Below are 26027 nucleotides of genomic sequence, written 5' to 3' on the forward strand. Positions count from 1 at the left end.
AATGGTTTTTCCTGGAGTTTTGCCTCCAGCTCTTTGGACATGTTGTTTACTAGAACCGGGTTCTGTTGGGGAAGTCGTGGAGGAAAACGGAGTTAGCTGGCCAGCTGCTTGGGCACACAAAATGGCTGCGGGGGGGCTGCCCTCAGGGAGCCCTTGACCCGGAGCGTGAACTGGAACTGCTGAGTGAATTAGGTAGTTTCATGTTGTTGGGCCTGGATTTCTGAACACAACAACATTAAACCACCCGACTCACGGCAGTTACTGCTCCTCGCTTAGCTGGAGGAGTGGGGAGCTGGGTAGGGAAGCAGCCTTAGGGCTGACGTGTCACCCTTGCAAAATGGTGACGAGGTTTGAGGTCCCGAACCCAGAAGCAGTGAGGGTGTTCCCCAGAGGAGAGATCTGGGAAGTTTCTAGGGTGTCTTTCCACTTCCGTATTTTTTAAGTGTGCCTTGGGAAGGAAAGGGGGGGGGGTGGGGAGCATTCCACATGCCAGAGGCACCTTGCTGGGCTGTTCCCCAGAGCCAAAGGATGGTAGTTTGGGCTTTCAAACTTTCTGCCTTGGGATCTTGGGCTCCTGTCTACATTTAGAGTCTCCAGAGTAAGTCTCTCCAACTTGACAAATGCTTGATTTCAGGAAAACGGGGTGGGGTGCCAGCCCTTGAGGTCTTTGTGACCCTTGGAGGGGGGACAGGACTCCACTTCAACAGGAAACTTGAGGTCCTTGGAGAGGGCTCAGTATGTCCCATTCTGAAAGGGAAATATCAGGATCCCATGTAGCCTCACCCTGTGGGCCTCCAGGGTCCTTCCTAGGGCCCCCCAGTGGGGCAAAGGTGGGTCAGAAAAAGCCTTACCTTCCCCAGTCCCTCAGCTCCTTCCCCACAAAGTGGCCAAGGCTTCCCCATAGACCCTGGGCTGGGCTGCAGGTTTACCTAGGTCCAAAGGGCCACCCACTGGGAGAGGGGCCTGGCTTGCGGGCTAAAGGGGAGCCCAGGTTGTTGGGCTTCATTCCAGACTGATGGACTGATGGGAGATGGAACAGGAGGGCGGGGCAGGGGCACAGCTCTGATACCCTCTTTGACCCCAACCCATTCCTGGCTGCTGGCTCTCTGCCCAGGAAAGGAAAAACTGGAAGTACTGGCGGAAGGAGGGGGACGGTCCAAGCATAAGCTAACTTTTGTTCCCAAACTTTTCCCCCCTGCTTGAGGCAGAGGAAATGTAGAAAGGGGCTGGGAAAGAGGCCCGACCGGATGGGGCTCCGGCGCCAAACTGACCTGAAGGGGGGGGGTTGTCTCTGAACAAGGGGCATCTGCTTGGAGTGGAAGGGCCCTTGGGAGACCCACCCCCAGCCCTGGAAGAAATGTAGCCTACAATCCACTGTCAGCAGGCAAAGGCCAACAATGCTGTTCCTTGACATTTTCTTGTCCTCCATCCTGGGTGAAAGTGGTCTCCAGTGTCATACTTCCTTACCTTACTTCTCTCTGGGCCTCTCACAAACCTGCCCAGCCACCCGGGGCCTGGAGCCTGACTGTCTTCCATCCCTGGCGTCTCTTGGCCAACCCCTCCCAGGAACAGTGCTATAAAAAGAAAAAAGGGGGATGTTAGAGAGAAAAGAGGAAATAAAGTCTTTGGAAAGCAGAGAGTTTTACAACAGCCACAGGTTTTATGGAAGCAATTCCGTAATAACCTTCTACCTGCTCAGCTCCTTTCCGCCCCGCTGCCGCCCACCCCGTTTGGCCTCCTGGATGCCCCCTCCCAAAGAGCCAGCCACCCCCACCGCCTTCCCTGTCCCTGATGGCTGAGAGTTGGTAAGAAGATTCCCAAGGTCGGTTTGGGCTGCTGACCTCTCCGTTCCTCCTTTCACCACTGACATCCCGGTAGGGTGGGGGAGATCTGGCAGATTTCGTTTACTTTACAATTAAAACCCCCGAGTGGAGGGTTTGGAAGCACTGAGATTTGAACCCATGGGTGTAGATTCGATGTGATCCGTTTTAGAGGCTGTTTTGGATAAAGGCTGAAGGTTCTGGGGACCTTGGTTTCTTCCCCCCACCCACTCCTGAGGAAGCATCCCTGCACCTCTTTCTTCACCAGAGTGGGTCTGGACTCTGGTTCTGAGTCAGAAGAAATATCTCCGGGTAGTTGGGGACATAAGCATGGGGACCTTTCTGATTTCGTTGGAGACAGCAGAGCTTTGTATGGTTCCCACAGACACCTGAGGGCTTTCACAGTCCACTCATCTTTGCCCACTGGCCAGATTCACACTTGTGAGGGACACACTTGTGCACAAGTAAGGGTACCTTGGTTCATATGGCCATCACTGCCATGAAATAGGCGTCCCACGATATACCCTGTCCCTGCAGTTTTGGGTGAGCTCCTCAGTAAAGGATGTCATGGTCAGACCAAAAAGTCACAAAATTTCATGCCCTTTCCTGGGCCAATTCGAGGTGTTTCCTTTACCTTCCAGAGACATATTTTAGGAGAAAGTTGTAAAATAATTCAGATTTAAGTCACAGGCGCTTGTTTGCAGATACAACATATATTTTGCTTGAATATCAAATCAACAAGAGATTTTCAAGCAAAGCTTCCTAATCAACTAATGTTTTATAGCCAAAATTCAAGTACACACATACTCAAGTTTTTGTCTTTTCCGTAGGTGTGTGATTGTTATAAAAAAAATATGCACCAGCTTTTGGGTAATATATCTTCTTATATGAACAGAATTGTAAACCCACATTATTCACACGGTTTATACATGCGTCCACATATGCACCACTGGATCGTCTATATGAACGTCCAAGCACGTCCAGTATTATAGCTGGGCATATTTATTGATTACATGGTCTATACACAGCATAGGGCACAGTGCATTTGCACACCGGGTCCTCATAAATAAATATCGATTTGAAATATACCTTCAGGATACACACATCTATTCAAATACAACATGCATAAATTTCAGCTTAGCTTATCCATTAAAAGCAAACTTTCCCCCTTTCCCCATTTATTGTCTTTCTTTTTGTTTTTCCTTCTCTCTTTCTTTTCCTTCCCTCTGTCTAGATTTTCTCCTTTTCTATTGATAAGATTCTTTCCAAAAGCCGCCCCTATAGCACAGGCACTCACCGGCTGGGCTGGTCCTGGCCAGGGTCGGCCTCTGCTCTCCCCACCTCGGGCTTCCTCCTCGCTCTTGGCTGCTCTGGGCCCCAGTGTGGCCAAGGGTCGCAGCTCTCCCCTGTCTTCCCTTCTCCGAGCCACCAGTTCCTGGCCCTAGCTGTGTTCAGGCGCGCGGCTCCTGTGCTGGGAATGACTAGAGGCTTCCAGGGAAGGCAAGATTTTCCTTCTTTCTCTTTAGGATCGGGGTGGGAAGTGGGGAACAGTTTGCTCTCTGAACAAAGTGACCCCCTACTCAAGCAACCTCTCCATTCAGCATCTTTAGAAGCTGGACTCCAGAGGCTGCGATCCTGTTTGCCTCCCTCCTCCACAGTGGGTACCATTGTTTGGGAGAGGAAACGAGGTTTTGAGGGCATCCACAGACCCTCACAACACCCAAACAGGGGGCTCCCTCCCAGCTGACCCTTTAACCCTTTCCCTGAGCTGGAATGGAGCTCCAATTTGGGACAGCAGTATTTTCTAGAAAGCCTGGCTAGGGTGGGGGGATTGCCTGATGATCTGCATCCCCACCTGGAGGGAAGAGAGCTGGGTGGGGTGCGGGGCCCAGGGCATGGGTGTTTGCTCACTGTCTTCCCTCCACAGTTCCCGCTCCTGAGAGGACTGAGACCTCAAAACCTGTCATTTCGAGAAATTGTCCCCACCCCCCAGTTTTATGTGCGAAGCCCAAGCTCTGGTCTCAGAAAAGAGGCCTGGGTCTCCTCCTTTCCCAGCACCTGGGAGCCACCAGGGTTTAGGAGCAACTCCCCACACAGACAGCCACTCACAAACTTAGCCCCCCCCCCAACCCTGTCCCTGTCTGCTAGGACTCTCCACACTTGTGAGGCACAAGTCATGAGCCCAAATGATCTTTCTCTAACTTCTTCCCTAAATTCCGTGTCCCTCTCAGCATCTCTCTTATTGCAAAAGAGGCAGCATCCAGGTCTGGGCCGGGAATGGGAACCAGAAGGGCTGCAGTCAGAGTCCAGCGCCTGCACAGCCTGGGTCTTAAGAACAGCCCAGTGCTGTGACTTTTCTATAAATAAAAAAGGCCCTGCCCACAGTCCACATGGCCTTTTGGGCCCTAATTTATATCCTACAGAAAGTCATATACTCAGCCTGCCATGCTTCATAACACCATTATTTATGGCAGGAGAGGTTTTTTTTTTTTCTTTGAAGAATATATTTATTACAGGTAAAGCCAACAGCAGACTCCATACGTCTGGCAAATCGAGAACAGGTGCTTTACCCTAACTGTGATTCATACGCTCTGCGCTCAGCTTTCTCACTGTTGAGTCCAGGGAGCTCCCTCGACTTTCCTAAGCGTCCAACCGCTACTTAGAAGAATTTGCATCAGATTTTTGTTTCCCCACTTGGGTCCCATGGAAAAAGCAGATCTTCACGCTGTTTGGTTCCGGATCTGCTGGGCTGTCGCCCTCGGAGAGCTGGGGCGGAAAAGGAGGGGGCCGGCTGGGCGCTGGCATTGATCTTTAAAAAATCATTTTGAAATCGCCATAATGTGAAGAAATATGGCGCTTCACCCTCGTATTTCACACGTAATGACACGAGATGGCTTCATTTGGAAAAGAAAAGCGTGTGGGAGTGTGTCTGTATGTGTGCGTGCGCGGAGGTGATCCCGCAGCCTTCTGCAGGGCAGAAGGGTACGTGGCCAAAAAGATAAAACCTCAAATTAGAATGGCCTCGCTTTTGTTAAAAGGACACGGCTGGGGACAGCCTATCGGTTGAGGGCCCAGGGCCCGACAATGCTGAGAAAACCCGCCCCAGCCTGCTCCTAGACCCAACCCGAGGAGAATCGGTCTGTCCAGGGGCTGTGCCCCGCTGTGTGCCTACACCACAAGACACGACTATACCCAGGGCAGAAGCTGGAGGAGCAGCAGCGGCTGGGAGATGAGCCAGGAAGCCAGCCGGTGGCCCCAGGGGAGTCCCAGCGCAGGGCCGCATAGTAGATACCAATAAAACGGGCTATCTGAAAGCTCCAGCCCGAGTTCACAGGAGGGAAGACAACGGGTGGTCCGGAGACTGACCTGCAGGCTCTCCGCCTACACTGGTACCCAATTCGGTATTTGGAAAGCTATCAGGACACCAATGCCCGGGAAAGGAGCCATCCAGAAGAGGCGATGGTCCCCTTCTTCCCTGGGTGTAAGGGGAGATAACCATCGTACCCCTTCCCATTCCTCTGCTATGCTGACACCTTAGGGAAGTTCCCTTAACCTTTTTTCACATTCAGCTTCCCCAATGGGCAATTTTGAGGGCCTGGGTGGTTATCAGGGAAGGAACGGCATCATGGCTATGTCTCCACCCCAGGGACCCCATACTTCCATACTTTGCTTGCTCAGAGCAGGGCCAGAGAGAGGCCCTAAAAATTTAAAGGAGCTTTGGCTAGTTGTATTAAACTCTTTGAGAGGCTCAACTTTCCAGAGCCTTCCAGAATACCTTTACCTCATGTAGGTTCTGATTTTAAGAGGGCTAAATTTTAGGACCAGATCATTGGACACTCGTCCCCTTTTATTCCCCTATCTCCTCTCTCAGCTATGGAGGGGGGTCGGGAGAAGCTCCCAGGCCTGTAAACCTCCCAACATAGTCACAGAGAACCCTCCAAAGCAGATAAGGCCCTATAAACCCCCCAACTTCTCTCCCATCCCCTTTACTTCATCTCCAGTGGATTGCCGCTGCACTGCTGTTTAATAAACATCTTGTGTCAAGGGGACAGAGGAGAGGAAACGAGGCCTGCGGGGTGGAATGGCTGCGCATTTGGGGGGTGGGAACAGGACCACCTCCTCTTTAATTATGCTGTGGGCCTCTGGGTCTGCGCCCCAGGCTGGCTCTCTCCCTCCCTCTGCCCGGCTCTCCCTCTCTTCCTCCCGGACCCGCCTGGGGAGAGGGCTCCACAGCCTGCATCCCTCCCGAGGCAGCCCGCTGCTTTCCCTCCGCCTCTCCACCGCCCCCGCCGCCCCATGTCGAGAACAACCCCCCTTCCTGCAAAAGGGAGGGGGGGTGGCGAGCGGGCGGGCGGCCGGCAGCTCTGGCTGAGGTTACGTGGCCGCCGGAGCCCTGACGTGATAGCACATTGCATCAGCATAAAACAATCCATCCTCGATATGGAATGCGGTGCGGACGGATGACAGCGAGAGCGCAGCCCCCTCGCCCGATTGATTTATGTCGGAGCTGACGCTTTATCAGGCAGTCGGAAAAACTTTGACCAATCATTTTGCAAGGAGCGCTGAGCCGGGCTGCTCCACTGTACTTTGTTGGCTGAGAAGTTGAGCAGGGGGTGGGGGTGGGAGGGTGGGGGCCTGGGGGGGTCGCGTCCGAAAGCCCTCACACCGGTCTGGGTGCCACCTCTCCCTGCTTGGGCGCCGCCGCGCGAGCGCTTCCCTTCCCCCTGCGAGCGCCCGGATAATGTCTGAGAATGTCCATTTCTGGGACGCTTAGCAGCTATTATGTCGACTCGATCATAAGTCACGAGAGTGAGGACGCGCCTCCGGCCAAGTTTCCTTCCGGCCAGTACGCGAGCCCCCGGCAGCCGGGCCACGCGGAGCACCTGGAGTTCCCCTCGTGCAGCTTCCAGCCCAAAGCGCCGGTGTTCGGCGCCTCCTGGGCGCCGCTGAGCCCGCACGCGTCCGGAAGCCTGCCGTCGGTCTACCACCCCTACCTGCAGCCCCAGGGCGTCCCGCCGGCCGAGAGCAGGTACCTCCGCACCTGGCTGGAGCCCGCGCCGCGCGGCGAAGCTGCTCCGGGGCAGGGCCAGGCGGCGGTGAAGGCGGAGCCGCTGCTGGGCGCGCCTGGGGAGCTGCTCAAACAGGGCACGCCCGAGTACAGTTTGGAAACTTCGGCGGGCAGGGAGGCCGTCCTGTCTAATCAAAGACCCGGCTACGGGGACAATAAAATTTGCGAAGGAAGCGAGGACAAAGAGAGGCCGGATCAAAGTAAGTTATAAAAAGTGAGGAAATACCAGGCCGAAGGCCAGGCGAGGGGGAGGGGAGGGGAGAGGCAATAAACTGCGGACAATGTGAAGGGAGACCGCGGCGGTGGCCGGAGAGCGAGCGGGGGAGGAGGGGAGAGGGAGGCAGGAGGCCAGCGAGCCGGGTGCCCTCCGAAGGGGAGACTGAGGCCGCTGGAGGAGCGCCGCCCCCAAGGCTCCTCGTCCTGGAGGGAACCGGGACGCGGGCACCACCTCGCTGCCCTCTCGGCCTCCCTTCCCCCACTCCCCCGGGGCTCGGGCTCGGAGCCTGGGAAGAGGCTGACGACCGCCGGCCGGGAGAAGGGCTGGCGGGGCTGGGGACCGGGCGGCCGCCAGCGAGGCCGAGAGCCCGCGCGGGCGAGGGCGGGAGCGCACGGGGCTGCCCGGGGCCGCCCGGCTGGCAGAGCTCCCCGCGCCACGCGCAGACCGTAAAAGCCGGCCAAGGGGAAGTGGGAGGGGGCTCATTAGGATTTTATTTGCGATGCAACAGCTTGGCGGAGGATCGTTCCTAGCAGATCTCGCGCAAGAGCCGCTCAGGGTCCGCAGCCGGCGCCGGGAGGGGCGGGGAAGCCCAGGACCCGGTGGCTGAGCCCCCTCCCCCGATGCGCCGGCCCCTCCCCGGGAGCCTTCCCTCCGGTCGCCCCCTCCCCTCCTTGGCATCCTCGCCCGGGTTGCAGCTTCCTTTTCTGCAGCCCCCGCTGCGCTCCGCGGGGCTCCCAAGTCCCAGCCAGAGCTGTCCGCCTCTCGGGGAGTCCGGGAATCGCTTCTGAACTTCGGGGCAGACAGCCAGAGTGGAGAAGGAGAGATCCCGAAGGGACCCTGGGGAGAGGAAGGGTGGGGGGGCGGGAAGAGGCTTGCGGAAAGGCGGAGAACTTTACCCTCCGATGGTAGTTACTCCCCATATCCCACTCCTTCTGAAGCACCCCGCCAGGAACCCAAGTCTGGCCAATTTCCAGGAGGTGCTGCTGGCGGGATGTGGGGTGGGGTGAGGGAGTCTCGTATTTTTCGTTTGTGAGGTTGAGAAAGGCAAATTGGTTGGGAGCTCTCAGCTCCAAACATGACCCCGAGGCTGGCCAGAACAAGCCTCACCCTTTACTCTTTTGGGGGAGCGAGGGTCAGATATTTTTCTCGTCTCTCCTTGCCCTGCCAGATTTCCCATCAACATAGTGGCCCACAGGCCCTTGGGAAGTCCTCATCTGCTGGAGGATAGAGAGCTGCCCCCACTACCCTGAGACCCCTGCAGGGTGCTACTTCTCCTGCCTGCCCTAGTTCAGAACCGGAATAACGTTTGGGCAACACCGGCTCTTCCCAAAACCTCCCGGCTCACACCCAAACGGACCCCCCACCCCAAACCCCCAAACTCTGCCTGGAAAGCCCATTACTGAAAGGCAGCGGTTTGGCTAGGATCAATTATTAACAGTTTTTTTCCTCTTTCATATTTAATGCGGCTGCGGGTCCCATCCCAGGCAATCACATTAAGGAAATAGCACTGCAAATTGGTAAGACACGGTACTTAGTGTAGGAGGAACCCGATTATTTTTTAAAAATATATTCAGTGCTTTTCATTTGGGGAGAAGAATCTAGCAAAGGGTGGCTGTTATTTTTAATTGGCTCTGCTTTATTTGGCAACTTTTCTGAGTTCGGGAGGGTAGGGAGAGAGCCGGTAAGAAGGAGACAAGCCTGTATATATTTTTGTTTTCTCCCCCCCCCACCCCTTCCACTCAATTACCCCTTTCTCTGCTCCTCCTCGCCACATGGAGCTGGTTGGAGTTAGGTGTGCTGTGAAGGGTTGTTACCCCCCATCGTCCACGGTTTCCCCACTTTGGGAGTGGAGCAATCTTGCTTCCCAAATTCCCTGAACTTGCTTTAACCAAACTGCGAGCTGAGCAGGAGCGGAAAAGGAGAGACTATTGCAACCATAAGTTATCTGTGAGCCCCTGGCGCTCCCTTGTCCACAGGCTGGAGTTGATAAATGGTTGCAATTGGGTTGCATGTGAATTGGAGTGTGCTGGGTGTTTGCGTCTCTAAGTGCAAACCCATGTTTGCGGGTGTGTTGGGGGGGGAGGAGGATAAGATATCTACAGACACACATGCCTGCTGCCATGTGGCCAAGAGATCCAAGCTTGTGATTAAGTCAGGGTGTCCTCAGACTGGACTGGAGAGCCAGGAAGTGTCTCGGCTGTGGCTGAACAGAAGCTGCAGTGCTCCCTCAGCTCAGCCCTATGCTAATCTCCCCAGACCCAAGGCCAGGACCCTTCAGGTCAACCGCCTCTGGTTAGTCTGGCGATTGCTGGGGCGGGGGTGGAGGTGGGGTGAGCTTTAGCCACGGGGGGGGGGGGCTTTGACCTGAGTCCTGACCCGTGGGGACCCAAGTGGAGAAAGAGATCAAGAGGAGACCTGAGGCAGGCGCAGGTTTGGAAATGCCGAGAAGCCTGGTACATGCTTGGCTCCACTCTGCCCCAGTAACTCTCACCTGAGAGTGTCACTAGCAGCTCCTGGCCCATCACGGGGACCCTTTCTGGGAACTCGAAGGCCCAGGTCCCCTCTCTGCAATGCAAGATGGGGAGTGGAGGCCAGGGGGACGTCCTCTTGGAAGGAGAACATGGGGCTTTCATCCCCCCTTCCTTTCTTTGATTTTATCGCTGCTTCTCTTTCAGCCAACCCCTCCGCCAACTGGCTGCACGCTCGCTCTTCCCGGAAAAAGCGCTGTCCCTACACGAAATACCAGACGTTGGAGCTAGAGAAGGAGTTTCTGTTCAATATGTACCTCACCAGGGACCGTAGGCACGAAGTGGCCAGACTCCTCAATCTGAGTGAGAGACAAGTCAAAATCTGGTTTCAGAACCGGCGGATGAAAATGAAGAAAATGAATAAGGAACAGGGCAAAGAGTGAAGATCCCCCCCCACCCCAGCCCTCCCCGCCCCTTCCCCATCTCACGCGTATTTATAAGTGATGGCTGCCTGGCCAGTGCTGTCTGGGATGTATTCAAGTGAATGGGGAAGGGAGTCTTTCTCCTCCAAGTCCTTTTCTGCATCTAGAGCATCTCCTTCCCTTTGCCCTTACCTGTCCTTCTCTTCTCCCTGAGTCTCAGAAGGAAGTTTTGTTGATTTAGAAGGTTGACTTGTAGTTGGCTTCTAACAAGGTGATGGGCCACAAGGAAAGAGAGACCCTAGTCAAGCCCCTAGCAATCCCCTTAATTTTTCTGGGAAGCCCCAGCCCCTCACTTCCAGCCTACCTATCTCCACCCCTTACCCACTCCCACCCCAAAGTCACCCAGGGACCCTCCAACTGCATACAGCCCAACAGAAGCCCACATACATAAATCCTGGAGCCCAGAGTAGTAATAGGCAAAGCTCACAGCCAACACTCAAAGGAAGTGACACCCCAAAGGCAGACCATCGCACCCTAAATCTGGCAGAACAGCCCTGAGACCACTAGCAAGCCCAGATTTTACCCTTGACACAAATATACATCAAGAAGATGTCTAGAGACACATTCCTGAATGAGGCTCACAAAATCATCTCTATGGAGTCCCCAACTATACCCACTCTGGACCCAAGGGCAAATGGGGGTAAACTCAGCCCCCAAGCTGGTGGGCTAGAAGGGGCAAGGAAAGGAGCTGTAGTCTTAGGAAGGTATCCTAGGACTTAGGAAGGTGTTACACACACACATGCACATGCGCGCACACACATTCTGCTGCAGGAAACGTTTAATTCTGCATGTTGTTTTCCTCTCCTTCCAACAAAAGGAGGTCAAATCGTGGGTCGTAAGCCTTGACAATGTCGTCTGTTCTTCTGTGCCCTGCTTGACAGAGACTGTAACTTCTCTTGCTCGCAACCAGCCCTGCATCCTTCCACATCCTCCCCAGCTCTGAAATCAACTCTGTTCAGCTAAATCCACCTTGCACCAGCGAGTCAAGCGGCCCCTTGTAGAACTCCCCCCACCCATCCACCTTCTATCCCCTGCGAGCTCAACCCACTAGAGGCAGGAAAGCCAGGTCAGGAGAGTCCTACCGAGAATTTATTGTGAATCGATTCCCGAGCTCCCTTCCGGGATAACTTGTGGAGAACAGGGAGGAGCAAAGGCTCCAGCGCCGGCAGCCTGGCGCGTTCCTCCCCATCCTTCCCATGTTTCAACCCAAGCAGAGGAGCCCCAGGCTTGGCGGCCGCCTGCCCCAGCACAGAAGGGAGACCTGCCCCAGGCGCTGGGCTGTGCCTTCTGCGACTTGGGCCTGGATGGCGGTCTGCTCGGCTGCTGCGATCGCTTCTGGGGAACGGTCCCGCGTGCAAAGGAAAGAGGCGAAATTGCACCTAAGCATCAGGGGCTGAAGCTTACTCTCTGCTTCCCTCCTTCCCTCTGCTTCCTCATCTGTCCAGTCTCCTTCAATTCCATGAACTCTTCTTGCTCCTGCTTCTCCCGACCCTGCAAGGGGACATTTCCAGTAGAACTTCTTTGCTTTGTCGGTGGCTGTTGTGAAATTGTGCTGTGTTTTGTGATTTCTTTGGGGGTGATCGTCTTGTCTGTTTTCAGTTGTTGCTTATATGGGAGGGTTGAGGGTGGGAAAGGGGAGGGCAAGGGGCCTAGAGCTCTGATTGTTTGTTTTGGAAGAAAAAAAAAAAACAAGAAAAAGAACAAAAAAATATATATCACTCTAGAAAATAAATCTCTCCTTGTGTCTCATTCTGTGTTGGCTCTCCTCACCTGGCCAGAGGTAGACGTCCTAGTTCCAAGAGGGCAGCTTGGAAAAAACAAGAGAGTCGGTGCCCAAGAGGTGTCTCCTTAGGCCTTGCAGAGCAAGTTTCCTGGCGGAGCTAAGAACTGGTCTGGACCCAGGGTCCCAAGACCTCTGCTCAAAGTGAGCAAGAGCCTTCCAACAGGAGAGCTGGGAGACAGGAAGGGGATGAGAAGGAAGATGAGTGATTTGGAGAGGGGTCTGGGTCTGCGGGGAGCCAGGAGATAATCCTCCAAAGTAGCACTGCAGACCTCCCTCTCAATTCCAGAGCCAGGGAAAGGCAAGGCCTGCCTTGTTATTCCTGGAAGCGGCTCCTCTCTCAGCTGGCCAAGAACATCACCTTGGTTTGGCCACTTAAAAATAGCATGCAAGGGGAAAGGCACTACCTTCCTTCAGTCATTCCCTGCAGCTGGGCTGCGGGGTGTAGAGAGAGGCCTTAGGAAGGCCATGCGGTCCTTCCTTCCACTCAAAAGGACGGAACCTCTGAGGGTTCTGACCCCCATCCGGAATCTGAGGATCGGATCTGAGCCACAGGGTAGTCGTCTTGGTGTAAGGCGGGTCTTTTGGTAAAGGGAGAGGCCTGGGCAGGCAGTTCCCATAGACAGGCAGGGAGAGGAGATGGGAGTGGAACAGAAGTGTCTCACCAGGGGGAAAAAATCGCTCCCAGTCGGACCCCAAAATTAAATTCGGTTTCCAGAGGCACTTTTCTGTCCCTATCAGACCGTGGTGTCCCCACCAGCGCCTCTTAGGAAGACCGCTGCTCCCCGCGGCCTTGCGGGTCCCGGCTGGCCGGGCGCTGGGATTGGGCTTCTGCCCGCTCGGCTGCCCCGAGCCTCCCGCCAGGCCCACCCCAGCGGCGCGGCAGCCCCGCCGAGCCCCCCAAGGGATCGGAGGAGAGGTGGGGACAAAGCGTGTCCCGAGTGAGAGGCGCCTGGAAGTGAAAAGGCCAGGCCGACCCCTCTCCAGCGAAGGAAAGCTAGAATCGGACAGATAGCCAAAGGCAGGAGCAGGCGACGCTCCTGCGTACGGCCCTGGGTATGGTCCCCGGAACCGCCTCCTCCAGAAAGGGTTCCATTCGGGTCATAAAATGAATCTGGCTTTAGAGATTGTGTAGACTAGGCTCCCTCCCCATCCTGAGCTCCCGGGAGCCCGCCGGCGCGGATGGTGCGCCAAGCAGGCAAGCTTCCGCCTAGAGGAGCGGCCAAGGCGCGGCTGGAACCGGACGGAGAGCGGCGGGGCAGGGGGCGAGGCCTCCCGGGGAAGCCTCCGGCGGCGGCGTCTGGGTCCCGAGCCCGGGGTGGCTTCTTTACAGACAAACAAAGGCGAAGATGCGGAGGCTGGGAAGCCGGAGATGGGGAAATCTGCTGTCATAAAAGAGAGCGAGAGATTCAGAGAGGGAGACCGCGAGAGTGCGAGACGGAGAAGCCGGGAGAGGAATTCAGTGCCGTGCGCGCAGCCATAAAAGAATATGACCGCTATAAAACTTTATAGCGTATCAATTTCTGAAGGTTAAGAAACTAAACAGCAGCAAAGCAAACAGTGAGGGGAAACTTTCCGGAGCTGAGCGAGCCGCAGCTGGGCCTGGGCTCTGGGGCTGGCGGGCGAATGGGTGGGCCGGGCTCCTGGGTGGGGATGGGGTGGGGGGGTCCCCACACTCACCCGCCCCGGGGTCCGCGGGACTTGGGGTTTCCGAGGACGGGGGTGGGGGGGGGGACCCAGGGGGCAAAGAGGGGAGAAGAGGGACAGGGAGGGAAGAACACTTTGTTGTCACACAAGCTTCAGAGAGCGCAGTTGGGACTCTTGTCTTTGTTCCTCACACCCACTCCAGAATCATAAAAGAGAAGCCCCCTGCGCACACGCACGCACACACACACTCACACACACTCACACACACACACACACGGGTCCAGCGAGGCCAGACGTCTGGGCGCGGGCAGCCTCTTGATCCTTTTACAGCCCCCTCCCACCCTCCCAGGCCTCCTCTGCCCCCCACAAAAAGCCCAATTGTTTCTTCTCAGAATTTGAAACAATCGCGTTGGGTTTGAAAAGTGCTCGGCTGCCCCCCTTTTACGGGCCATAAACGGTGCACTGCCTGGCGGGGTCCGCCAGAAATTAGGGGGTTGGGGTGGGGGTGGAGGACGGGAGGTGTCGGGGGTCAGTACCAGAAGAAAAAATCTTATGGTTTCTTTTTTCGCTTTCCTACCCCCTCGCTTTTTTTTTTTTTTAGCTTATCTGCACAATTTCATGAGCCATTTCCTGATTTCCGATGGCTTTTCTCTCGCCTGCTCTCGTTTCCCTCCCCTTTTCTGCTAATAATGAAAGTTTCTCCCGCTTGTCGCCTCGGTGGCTGGCTCTTCGGAAAAACCCGCCGAGCCTGTGGCGGCGGCGGCGGCGCCTGTTCTCAGGACGACCGCTAGATGGCACCCTTGCTCCACGCGAAAATCCCCGGTGCGGCGGCTGCGGACTTGGCGGCTGCACATCGCACCTTGGTCGGCCCTGAATCTGTGAACTGAGCGCTACCAAAAGTCATGAATAATTTGCGCGTAATAAAAATATAGGGTTCATTATGGCCGTTTCCCCCATTTTATAGATTTCAAATATAGCCTATTGTTTCCCCCCACCCCTTCAAATGGTCAATTTTCTGAATTTCCCCCAGGAGGAGGTCTCCGTGCTTCTCACCCAGTTTCTGTGGTCGGTAGGGCAACAAATGCATGAAAACGGGGAGGAATAATAATAACAGGAATAGGGAAATGGGCAAAATAAAAGAGGAGAATTGGTTCGGAAAAATGAGATTTTCCGGGAGGGGGCTGGAGGACTGTCTGCGGATACGGGTGAGCAGGTCAGGTGAAAGGGGCGAGCGGGCGGAAGAAGGTCGGATGGAGAGCAAGCTGCCCCGAAACGGGATCAGCAGCCGAGGGAACCGGGTGAGCCAGCCTAGGGTGTAGGGGTACAACATGGGGGGGGTGGCATGGATCCCCGGCTTTGGTGCGGATTCGGAAGTGCCCAAAGCCGGCGGGGCGGATCAGCACGGACAGAGGCTTCACAGCCTTTGTACGCGGCCGGGGCTGGGCGCGCGCCGGGTGACCTAGGCGCGGGGCAGGGGCTCCCCAGAACGGCAGGCGTGGGGAGGCCTCGTACGTTTTCTCGGTTGTTCTGCGCGCCCCAAGTTGGGCAGCCAAAAAAGTGTGCGTTTTTCGGATGGATGTGGGGGTAGGCACGGCGGCAGGAAGCAGGGGCTCGGTTCCCCAGCGTTCCGTGGTTCCCAGGTGAGAGCTCGGGCTCAGTGCGCGGCGGCCCCAGCAAACCTAGGGGACAAGGGTCCTTTCGCAACTTAGCACCTGGATGCCTGGGCTCGGGCAATTTTCCTTCTGAGACCCGCGCGCTGTATGCCCACAACTCTTTTAATTCCAAATCTTCCATTTCCTCCCGGCCCAGCCTGATCCGTGCCCCCCATCAGGACAAACCTGCCTGCGAAACACACACACCGCCCCCCTCCTTAAAATTAGCCCCGCCGCGGTCTCTCTTCTCTTCCCCCAGGACCTGGTGCAAAGAGGCAAGCGGAGTTTCTCAAGTTGAGTTTCTCTAATAAATCTGCGCTCCGTTGGGTGTTTATAAATTATCTCCTCGCTCTTTCTTGTTTTTTCTTATAATAGAAACATTTTCCTTCCATCAGGAATTTCTGGCACGGTGTAGGGATGATTTAGAACAAGCCATTGAATTTCTACCTCACCGGTGAGTCCTCAAATCATGACCATAAAATCCCCCGCACTTGATAAAAATGTTCTCTTCGGCAACAACTTAACTGTGCCTTCCGCTGCCTCCACCGCCCCCTCAGCCTCGCACTGAAAATCCAAGACTCTGGCTCTCTTCCCTCCTCTTCTCCATTCCCTTCCTCCCTTTCAGCCTCTCTCCCATTCTCCCGATTCACTTTTGAAGGATCCGGTGGCTCTACTGGGAACTTCCTCTTGGAAAAAGCTGATGGTTTCGTTTTTACAAAGGTTGGGGTAAATGGGATTCCCCCTCCCACCAAAGCACCCTTCCAAAAGCAAACCACCCTCTGGTGAATAAACAATGGCTTGGATGTATTTGTGAAGGCTCTACCTTTGTCACCAGAAATTTTCCTTCTTTCTCCCTCTCTCTCCCTCCCTTCTTTCTTTCCTTTCCTTGGCCAGTGAACTGATTCAGGAGGCCATTGGTTGGGACCCTAGGACTGGGGCCTTGGAAAACCTGGCCACCACCCTCAGTTGTCCAGGAAGGCTGGGGAAGGCAAAGGCAGAAGAGCGTGGTACCCACACAGCTCAGCCCTGTAGGCTGTGCCTCAGCAGGCCCCAGGACCTCAGGTCTGGAGAGAGAGTTGGGTTTAACTATAGGCTCCCCAAGGAGAGAGGAGAGAAAAAGGGGGACTCTGTCGGCTTGCTCCATCCAAATCCCCTCTATCCCAAGGTCAGTTTAGGTAGTGATGGTGGCTCAACGGACTCAGAAAGCTAAAAGGTGCCCCCCCCATACACTCTGCAGCCTCTACCTAGAGCCAAGGAGAGGATAGGACTGCAAGCCTCAAGACCAAGCACCTGGGCCTCAGTGTCCAACAGCGGCCTCCATGGCCCTTCCCTCCCTTTGATGTGCTGTCACCCTAGGGTGCCGCAGAAGGTGTGGAGGGCTGGCCTGGAAGGTGGGGAACCAGCTGAGCTTGGCTAGCAAGTCTCAAGGCCTGGGTGCAGGAATGGGACTGTCCAGCTGGGCGTCATCCTGCCGGTGGCACCAGGCCTCACTCCCCTCACACAAAGTTGGTTCCCCCAAAGCGCAGACTGGAGACCCTCCTCCCTATCCCAGCACCTCTCTCCAGGCCAAGGAGGTCGTTCAAAACTGCTGATTGGGTGCTTGCTGGGCGAACTTTGCTCCCTGCTTCTACCACTGCCCATTAACCGGAAAGTTTCTTTCCTCCCCTCCTTCTGCGTCCTCATGGCCTGCCAGGACCATTCTCCAAAGAAAATCCTTGCTTGTTTGTTTAATGAGGGAAAGTGGGTGAGTGGTCTGGGTGGGGCAGAGAGGAGGTGGTTTAGGGGCTCCCGAGTAGGAGGTAGGGGCAGGTGCTGGCCAAAGCTAAAGGAGGTGAAAATCTCAGAAAAGTCACCGTTTGCGCCGAAAAAAACCCATCATCGTTCTCATTTCGGCTTGGTCACCCCCACCGCGCCGCAGTCGGGCGGCGGGGCGGTCGAAGCTGCAATTTTATAGCTGTAGAGGAAAGAACTCGTAAAATGCTAACAGCTTTTATGCGCTGCGGCATAAACAACAACAGACTCCGGCTTTATTGCGTTTTATAGTTTGTTAAAGAGTTTACGGCCGTTTTTGGGGGGCCGGTTACCCAGCCAATTCCCTCCACACGATAGTTAAACCTTTATCAATAATAAGGAAATTGATCATTAAAGCCTTAAATATGACTACCTCGTTTGTTTGAAAATATGTTTAGGAGAGGAAGCTGTATGATTTGATAACTTGTATTAAAATACCAATTACATTTATAGGACCTTTTAAAACTCGGCGCAATTAAACCGTGTTCTTTTACATTTTTCCGAAGCGACCCTGACATTTAAAAAGACTCCAACTGCCTCGTTAAAATCGCGAAATTAACAGCGTGCCTACGCCTGGCGCGTTGTGTATATGTGTGTGTGCGTGTTTTTTTCCGTGACGCCCCCACATCAGTCTTTGGGGGTGGTCTGCGAAGGTATTTGATTTGTTGTGAGGCGAGAGATATCTCATTAATGTAGGTAGTTAAACAGATTTAATCCGTATTCATTCTCTCTCTCTCACCCCCACTCCCTCTCCCCCTCTCTCCCCCTCTCCTCCTCGCTCTCCCTGGGTGTTTTTTTTTTTTTTTCTTCCCCTCCTTTTTTTTTTTTTTTTTTTTCCGCTCTCTCCTCACTCCCTGGCGCTCTCTCGCTCTAGCTCTCTCTCTCGCTCGCTCTCGCTCTCTCTCGCTCGCACCCTCGCTCTGCGTTCTGTCCGGGAGGAGTACGGAGAAGCCAATAGGATGCGGGGTTTCTAATGGATGCAAATGATCATGAAAAGACAGTGCAAAATATGAAACAACTCATTTGCAGGGAAGTAAATCACCGAAAACTGTTTATGAACTGGCATCCCTTCTTCGAAATGTAAAGCGAGGACCTCTTTAAGTGGCGGTATATTTTTGTTTGGGGGGTGGGGGGTGGGGGGAGGGCGAGCGAGCAGCGGCTGCCATGCAAGCTTAGACTTTTGGAGGCTTCGCTGTCCTTTTCTATTCCTGGAAATCACAAAAAGTGTGGCGGCTTTGAGATCTTCTTCGCCTTTTCTTTCTTTTCTTTTTTTTCCCCTCCTCCCTTTCCCTCTCCTTTCCTGGCGAGGGTGACTAGGAGCCGGCGAATCCGCGTTTTTTTCTCTCTCTCTCCCTCCCTTTCCCCCTCCCCACCCCCTCCCCAACAGCCCCCAACTACAGCCGCCGCCGCCGCCGCCGCCTCAAAATTCAATAAAATGAGCTCTTATTTCGTCAACTCACTGTTCTCCAAATACAAAACCGGGGAGTCCCTGCGCCCCAATTATTATGACTGCGGCTTCGCCCAGGACCTGGGCGGCCGACCCACCGTGGTGTACGGTCCCAGCAGCGGCGGCAGCTTCCAGCACCCGTCGCAAATCCAGGAATTCTACCACGGGCCGTCGTCGCTGTCCACCGCTCCCTACCAGCAGAACCCGTGCGCCGTGGCGTGCCACGGGGACCCGGGCAACTTCTACGGCTACGACCCGCTGCAGCGGCAGAGCCTGTTCGGGGCGCAGGATCCAGACCTGGTGCAGTACGCCGACTGCAAGCTCGCCGCAGCCAGCGGCCTGGGCGAGGAGGCCGAAGGTTCAGAGCAGAGCCCGTCGCCCACGCAGCTCTTCCCCTGGATGCGCCCGCAAGGTGAGCTCGCGTCGGGGCCGGCGGGAAGGGAGAGCGGAGGGCCGGAGGCCGGGCAGGGGGCCGGGCAGGCCGGGAGCATTTCCTCCAGTTCCTGGAAGACGTGCCTGCTCCGTTCCGATTGCCTCCCACTTCTTTCCTCCTTCCTCCCTCCCTCCCTTCCTCCTCCCTTCCTTCCTTCCTCCTTTTCTTCCTCTTTGCCTTCCTTCTTTCCTTCCTTCCTCCCTGCCTTCCTTCCTTCCCTCCCTCCTTCCTTCCTCCCTCCCTCCCTTCCTTTTTTTTTTTTTTTGTTTTTGTTTTCCTTGAAGGGGGGTCGTTAAGCGACATTTCCTGAATCCATAAACCCCTCACCCTGCCTTACTTTTCTTCTTCTCATCCCTTTCCCCCCCTTTTACTGCTTTATGGGGGTAGTGGAGAGAGGGCGGCGGGAGTGGGGGCGCTCAACTTTTGCACTTCTCAATTGCTTTATAGTTTAATTACCCTGAAGAAACTTTTCTTCTGGGGCAGAGGCTCTGGGGGCTTTTCAAGGTGGGTCCACTTGTCCCAGTCCCGGCTTTTTAAATTCTTATTCCCCCCTCCCCCTCCTTCACACCCTTCCTTATAAAGTTTATGGCACTTTTACTAGATTTGAACTACCCCCCCAACTCTCTGGAGCTGGTTACTAGAGGAGGGGGCTCCCCCTTTCTGGCTCCCTTAGAGTCAGTGATGTCTGATCCCTCTCACCATCCCCCCATCCCCATCACCCCCCCCCCATTGCTGACCGCGGCCTCCCAGCGCCCCCGCCCCTGCACGGGATAGAAGGTCCCCTTCCCTTATTATACTGGTCTCCCAGGCTGGTTCACGAATCTTCCAACCTTCTCCGTCTCTGCCCCCTCCCCCACCCTCCCCTCCCCCCCCACCCTGTCTCGCCTTTTCCCCCATTCCCAGCAGCCGCCGGACGCAGGCGAGGCCGACAGACCTACAGCCGCTACCAGACCCTGGAGCTGGAGAAGGAGTTCCTATTTAATCCCTATCTGACTCGCAAGCGGCGGATCGAGGTATCGCATGCGCTGGGACTGACAGAGAGACAGGTCAAAATCTGGTTCCAGAACCGGAGGATGAAGTGGAAAAAAGAGAACAACAAAGACAAGTTCCCCAGCAGCAAATGCGAGCAGGAGGAGCTGGAGAAACAGAAGCTGGAGCGGGCCCCGGAGGCGGCGGACGAGGGCGACGCGCAGAAGGGAGATAAGAAGTAGGCTCCAGCTGGGACTGCCAGGGCCGCGGCCGCCCTGCGTCCGTGGGTCCCCCGACCACGCCACGGCCGTCGCCCGCCCCCGCCGAGAGAGCTCTGGCCCCGCGAGCGGGGCCCGGAGCCCGGCCTCCCGCCGCAGCGTCCCCCGCCGCGCCAGTCCCCGCTAGTGGTAGTATCTCGTAATAGCTTCTGTGTGTGAGCTACCGTGGATCTCCTTCCCTTCTCTTGGGGGCCGGGGGGGAAAGAAAAGGATTTTAAGCAAGGACTCCCTCGCCCTGCGAGGGTGAGCGGCTGCGGCCTGGCTGAGCCCCCCACGTCCCCGCCCCGTGTAAAAAGCCTCCTTGTGCAATGGTCTTTTTTCCTTTGAACGTGCTTCTTTGTAATGACCGAGGTACCGATTTCTGCTAAGTTCTCCCAACAACATGAAACTGCCTATTCACGCCGTAATTCTTTCTGTCTCCCTCTCCTTCTCTCTTCTCTCTCTCTCTCTCTCTCCTCTCTCTCTCTCTCTTTCTCTCTCTCTCTCCGTCCTCATTTCCCCCTCCCAACCCTTCTCTCCTCGCTGCCCTCCCTAGCTCGCTGGCTTTCTCTCTTGCTTCTCTCTTTTCCTCCCAACCCCCCCCCCCCTTTGGTTTGGCAATTTCGTCTTAAGTGTTTCTCAAAAGAGGTTACTTTAGTTAGCATGCGCGCTGTGGGCAATTGTTAAAAGTGTTCTTAGGTTTACTGTGAAGAGAATGTATCCTGTATCCGTGAATTGCTTTATTGGGGGGTGGGAGGGCTAATTATATATTTTGTTGTTCCTCTATACTTTGTTCTGTTGTCTGCGCCTGAAAAGGGCGGAAGAGTTACAATAAAGTTTACAAGCGAGAACCCGAGACTGGCCGGGCCCGCGCTCCTCATTTGCCCCCGGCGCCTTGCAGAGCTGGGGGGAGCCGGTCACCGGGCTCTTGCGCCCGCCTGGCCAGGCAGCCCAGAGGAGGGGGCGGGGGCTGGAGGCAGGTGGTGCGAGTCCCTTGGCCCAGGGGCGCAGGGGGTGAGGGAGGCGGCTGCGCCTGATTGGAGGAGAGAGGACGGGGGAGGGGAACCCAGAGAAACCCCCTCCCTTCGCGTTCCGAGGCTGCGGGCGCGAGACCTAGGCGCCGAGGCCACGCCGGAGAGATGCGCCCGGGCTGGCGGCTGTATCCCCCCCTCCACCTCCCCCTTTGTTTCTGTGGGCCCTCTCCTGTCTGTGCCTATGTGGGGGCGAGTGGATACAAGTGGAGTGCAGGGCCGCTGAACAAGCTTGTACGTTTATTTTTCCCGGATTGGGTGGGTGAGGGGAGCAGGAGGAGAGGAGAGGTGCTCTCCCCCGCCTCTCCTTCTCTACGACTTGGCCACCTTCGCCCAGCTCCGAGGTCGTGGCTCGCCGCCTTCCTTCCTTCGCTGCCCCTGCTTCTCCGGCAGCCACGCTCTACTTGAGGCATCCGCCTCCCGGAACCAGGAGAGCAGTATACCCAGGCTGCCTTCCTCTCTTCCTTTCTCTTCCCACCCACCTCACCCCACCCCCTTCCTTTTTTACTTTCAACCCCCCCTTTTTTTAAGCCACCAGAAACCGCATCATCCAGAGCCCGTGGGCTGGATCCCGCGCCTGCAGGAGCACCCACGAAGCTTCACTCCATTCCTGCCTGTATGTCTGGGGGCATCGAGAGCGAGCAAGGAAGCCGGGCTCACCTCCGCTCCTCACCTCGGGAGGACTGGACCAAGTTCCCCCAAAGGCCCAGCCAGGCTGAACTGGCCCAGATTAATAAAGACGTGACCTGCCCGCACCCACCCACCCAGTTGCGGGCAATCCCTGCATTTGTTTCTCGTTGGGTAACCGGGGGGGGGGGTTCGGGGGGGATGACAACACGGATCGCTCGGAGGTTATTTATTTTCCCTGCCACTCAATCCCTTCCTCCCCAAATCTCGCCTGCAAGCTGCCTCCAGCCCAAGGGGGTCGACAGCGGCCCTTGAGCCCCCAGCCCCAATCCACAGGGCTTGGCTTTCCCATTCATTATTGATCATATTTTATAAATCTAACGCCACACAATTTTTTCCACATTACCGGGAGCCGTGGGGAGGCTGCCCGGCCATTGGCTGAGCGGACGTCACGTGGGTGGGGTCACGTGGTCCGGAGAGGAAAAAGGGGGTCCTTTTTGGTGTAAATCTGGACTCTAATTCTGTAATATATCAAGGAATCTCGTAAAACCGACACTAAAACGTCCCTGCCTACAAATCATCCGGCCAAATTATGAGTTCATTGTATTATGCGAATGCTTTATTTTCTAAATATCCAGCCGCAAGTTCGGTTTTCGCTACCGGAGCCTTCCCTGAACAAACTTCTTGCGCGTTTGCTTCCAACCCCCAGCGCCCGGGCTATGGAGCGGGTTCGGGCGCTTCCTTCGCCGCCTCGATGCAGGGCTTGTACCCCGGCGGGGGGGGCATGGCGGGCCAGAGTGCAGCCGGCGTCTACGCGGCCGGCTACGGGCTCGAGCCGAGTTCCTTCAACATGCACTGCGCGCCCTTTGAGCAGAACCTCTCCGGGGTGTGCCCCGGCGACTCCGCCAAGGCGGCGGGCGCCAAGGAGCAGAGGGACTCGGACTTGGCGGCCGAGAGTAACTTCCGGATCTACCCCTGGATGCGAAGCTCAGGTAACGCCGCGCACCGAGCCATCCCGAGCCGCAGTGGCCCGAGCACATTCCCCGGAAGGCGCCCCCTTCCCGGCCAAGTGCTCCTTTCCGCGTCCAGACTGCTCCCGGTGGGAGGTCGGCCCTGGGGACGCGGCAGCCCCTCCGCCGCAGCCCGGCGCGCCGCCCCCACCCCCATTTTTTGCTCGGTGCTCTCAGGCTCCTTCTGCTCCCTCGGCGGATCTCTCTCCGCCGACGCCGTGGCGCTCCGAGCCCCCCGCCTGCCCCCCACCTTTCCTCCTGGCCTTTTAGCTTTAAATATTTATCAGCCGCGCCGGCACGGGCTGGAGACGAGGCCGTTTGTCTTGTGGAGGAAGGCTGGGGTTTGCAGAGAATAGCCATTAGGGTCTCCCCCCTCCCTTCTCCCTTCCCCCGCCGGGGATCTCAGCTCTGGGTGTGTCCCCCAGCCCCAGCTTGAAGATCTGGGGGAGGGGGCCCGCAGCGCCGAGCAATTCTCCCCTCCCCCTCTTTCCCAGCCAACCCCGCTCCCCCATTATTCCCCTCTGGACAATTAGAGGTGGGCTCTAGAGGCTTGGCGGAAGGAGGGGGTTTGAGAAGAGATGAAGATCCAGCCAGGGACACAGAGCCAGAGAGGCAGGTGGAGAGAGGGGGGCTGAGGCCAAGAGAGATGAGGCTCCTGACCCCCCAGTGAACTTGGGAAGGGGGAAGCAGAACTAGAGAAGGGGTCAGAAGCCCCACAGGAGTACAGCTGGCTTCCTCAGGTGCCCTGCCTAGGGCTCCTAAGTGCCCCCTGGAGAACTGGCCAGCAAGTTTGCAGGTATCATTCCAAAAGGGTGACTGTCCTCTTATGGGAGAGACTAGGACTCCATGGGAGCTGCATCACGAGTTAGAGAGTGCAGGCCACTGAGCCAGCTGCTTCAGAAGCCCCAAGAGACCCAGGCTCTGTGGGGTTTCCTGACTAGCTTAAATCAGACTTCTTTCTTCATGCTGCCCTGGGCTCAGGGACCAACTCCAAGGTTCAAAAGCCCCAAGACTGTGGTCCAAGGCTCCCCAGTCCAGTCAGAAGGAGCCCAGCTCTTACACCATCAGTATTGGTGGTCACGGTCCCCATTACCTGCTCCATAATTCAATTGCCTTTCCAGTTGATTTATCAAAGCCCCAATTTTTCTGCTCGTAAACATTTCAGCTTGGCTTTTATCTGACTTGAAATTAGGGCCCCTAGGCCCTCCTCCCATGTCTACTTCCCAGGAGGGCTGGCACCAGCTCCTCCCCCAGTATGCCCTCAGGTTCCTCAGGGTTTTGGCCTAACCTGGAAAGCTCACCTCTGCCCTTCAGCCCCCACTCCCCAGATATGTTCCACCCCAAACCAGGCTGCTGTCTCTCCTGTGCCTTCCCGGAGGCCCAGAGATTGATTTGGAAAACTGGGTTGTCTGGGCAGGTGGGCAGGCCAGACAGCCTGTCCCTGTCTGAACCTGAGCCACTCACTGGAAAGAGTCATTATAGGGCTCCTGCTCTCTGGCCGATTCCAAGCTCCAAGGAAATCTGCAGATTCTCACCTCCTCCTCGTTCCACAGCAGGCTGTGTGTGTGTGTGTGTGTGTGTGTGTGTGAGAGAGAGAGAGAGAGAGAGAGAGAGATTGGGTCTGTGAGCCTCTTTGTTTCCTTTCTTTTTGGGAAAAGCACTGAGGCCAGGCCTAGAGCCCCACTCCAACTGCATGGTTTCCGTGGCCTCTTACCTAAAGATCTTCAGAGTCCATATCCAAAAGGGGAGTCTTAGGGTGCCTGGTCCCAGGGGTGATGGGAAGATTAGACTTCCTTCATCCCACATAACACCCCTCAGGTGCAGGGCCTTTAAAAGCTAACCGGTTAAATCTTGGGTGCAGGAGCCCTAGTCCGGAAGACTTTCCAGGTGGCCAGTGGGGACGGCTGCCTCAAGAGGCCTCGAGAAAGTCCTGCACATTGAGGGAAGAGGGAAGGCACACGCTGAGGGGTGTGGAAAGTAAGACTTTGGTTTACTGGGGAAATGGGCTCTTCCACCCACTGACCCCAAACCTAAGAGTCTGTGAAGAGGTGGGCAGTCTTGTGGCTTTTCCCACACGCACTGATTATTCTCCTTTAAATACCGTGCGCAGGAACTGACCGAAAGCGCGGCCGCCAGACCTACACGCGCTACCAGACCCTGGAGCTGGAGAAGGAGTTTCACTACAACCGCTACCTGACACGGCGGCGGCGCATCGAGATCGCGCACGCGCTCTGCCTGACCGAAAGACAGATCAAGATCTGGTTCCAGAACCGGCGCATGAAATGGAAAAAGGAGAACAAGACCGCGGGCCCTGGGGCCACCGGCCAGGACAAGGCCGAGGTGGAGGAGGAGGAGGAAGAGTGAGAGCCAGAGAAAGGGCAGAGAGCCAAAAAGGGAGAGAGAGGGCTGAAGCCCAGCTCTGAGAACTGAACCAGGAAACTCAAATTAAATAGGGAGGGGGAAAACTATTTAAATAGTGGAAAGCAGTTTAAAATTTTTTAAGGAGAGACGGTGGAATTTTGGTTTCTTAACACTGAAAAACAAAAACAAACAAAAAAAACACACCATACTACCTATAGAAAAGCCCGGTGGGTTTGTTTTGTATGCTATGGGAGGAACATCACCTACCTACCTGTTCTCTAGATTTTCTGCCTCCCCTTTTCTATGTCGCTATTGTAAGGTCTTTGTAAAATCTCGCTGTTTTGTAAGCTTCTTTCTTTGATGCTGTCTTTGTGCTATGTGGGTCTGGACTAAGGTGTGTGGTTCCCTGTCCTCCTGAGCCCACCCCCCACCCCCACCTTACCAGTAGCAGCACGGAAGGGGCCTTAGGGAGCCCCATGGACCCACCGACTAGCTCAAGTGTCCCCTCTGTGCCCCTGGCCTACCCGATGCTCCTTGCTTCCGCCAGCCCCTGTGATCCCCTTTACATTGTATGTGTACCTGAAGGATGGAGAAATAAAAACACAATTTAAAAAAGAACAGACCTATTTTCTGTGTTTCCCTAAAGCAGGGGTGGGGGCTCTGGGTGAGCCAAGCATCCCAGAGCCCCTTGGCTCCAACTTCTGCTGCTAGTCATTTCGTTCTGCGCTGGGGTCTGCCCTCTTCCCCAGTGCTCCTGGCTCTGGGGGCTGCCCAGAGTGAACCCCCATAGGACACACACACCTCCCTTTACATTCTTTTACACATACTGACATACACAAACGCACAAATCACACCCATTTATAGGCTGACATCACACATAAGTAAATCTATACATTGTCACCTACAGTCACCAACAAACACCCCATATTCATATGTCCATAAATAAACATACAGGCATTCATTCACT

General features: G+C 55.7%; 3 protein-coding genes and 1 long non-coding RNA gene across 6 annotated transcripts; all 4 read left to right on the forward strand.

Moving 5' to 3' along the window:
• The first annotated feature begins 6522 nt into the window (after positions 1-6522).
• Positions 6523-11768, forward strand: HOXB9 (homeobox B9). Its single transcript, XM_044248771.1, has 2 exons — positions 6523-7088; positions 9781-11768. Exons 1-2 carry the CDS (start codon positions 6572-6574, stop codon positions 10014-10016), a joined length of 753 nt encoding a protein of 250 aa, XP_044104706.1. The 5' UTR covers positions 6523-6571; the 3' UTR covers positions 10017-11768.
• Positions 11769-17819: 6051 nt separating this feature from the next.
• Positions 17820-20082, forward strand: HOXB8 (homeobox B8). 3 transcript variants are annotated; one of them, XM_044248772.1, is made up of 3 exons: positions 17820-18032; positions 18313-18784; positions 19709-20082. In XM_044248772.1, the coding sequence occupies exons 2-3, from the start codon at positions 18361-18363 to the stop codon at positions 20014-20016; spliced, it is 732 nt and encodes a 243-aa protein (XP_044104707.1). In that variant the 5' UTR covers positions 17820-18032; positions 18313-18360; the 3' UTR covers positions 20017-20082. The 3 variants fall into 3 exon arrangements, with proteins under 3 accessions (XP_044104707.1, XP_044104708.1, XP_044104710.1); XM_044248773.1 differs by having other exon boundaries at positions 19712-20082; XM_044248775.1 differs by having other exon boundaries at positions 18028-18784.
• Positions 20083-21153: 1071 nt separating this feature from the next.
• On the forward strand, positions 21154-21825 carry LOC122907732. The gene is made up of 2 exons (XR_006384746.1): positions 21154-21296; positions 21594-21825. It is a non-coding gene; the product is annotated as an uncharacterized LOC122907732 (long non-coding RNA).
• A 342-nt stretch (positions 21826-22167) lies between these two features.
• Positions 22168-25678, forward strand: HOXB7 (homeobox B7). Its single transcript, XM_044248776.1, has 2 exons — positions 22168-22681; positions 24810-25678. The coding sequence occupies exons 1-2, from the start codon at positions 22282-22284 to the stop codon at positions 25061-25063; spliced, it is 654 nt and encodes a 217-aa protein (XP_044104711.1). The 5' UTR covers positions 22168-22281; the 3' UTR covers positions 25064-25678.
• The last annotated feature ends 349 nt before the right edge of the window (positions 25679-26027 follow it).

Source organism: Neovison vison, chromosome 5, assembly GCF_020171115.1.
Source record: "Neovison vison isolate M4711 chromosome 5, ASM_NN_V1, whole genome shotgun sequence".
Classification (NCBI taxonomy): domain Eukaryota; kingdom Metazoa; phylum Chordata; class Mammalia; order Carnivora; family Mustelidae; genus Neogale; species Neogale vison.

What these genes read in the sequence shown, in the direction of transcription:
- HOXB9 (XM_044248771.1), top strand. Translation starts at nt 6,572, where the DNA reads ATGTCCATTTCTGGGACGCTTAGCAGCTATTATGTCGACTCGATCATA. An exon ending in CAAAGAGAGGCCGGATCAAA is followed by an intron (nt 7,089 to 9,780) that starts GTAAGTTATAAA and finishes CTTCTCTTTCAG; the next exon opens with CCAACCCCTCCGCCAACTGG.
- HOXB8 (XM_044248772.1), top strand. Translation starts at nt 18,361, where the DNA reads ATGAGCTCTTATTTCGTCAACTCACTGTTCTCCAAATACAAAACCGGG. An exon ending in CCCCTGGATGCGCCCGCAAG is followed by an intron (nt 18,785 to 19,708) that starts GTGAGCTCGCGT and finishes CCCCATTCCCAG; the next exon opens with CAGCCGCCGGACGCAGGCGA.
- HOXB7 (XM_044248776.1), top strand. Translation starts at nt 22,282, where the DNA reads ATGAGTTCATTGTATTATGCGAATGCTTTATTTTCTAAATATCCAGCC. An exon ending in CCCCTGGATGCGAAGCTCAG is followed by an intron (nt 22,682 to 24,809) that starts GTAACGCCGCGC and finishes TACCGTGCGCAG; the next exon opens with GAACTGACCGAAAGCGCGGC.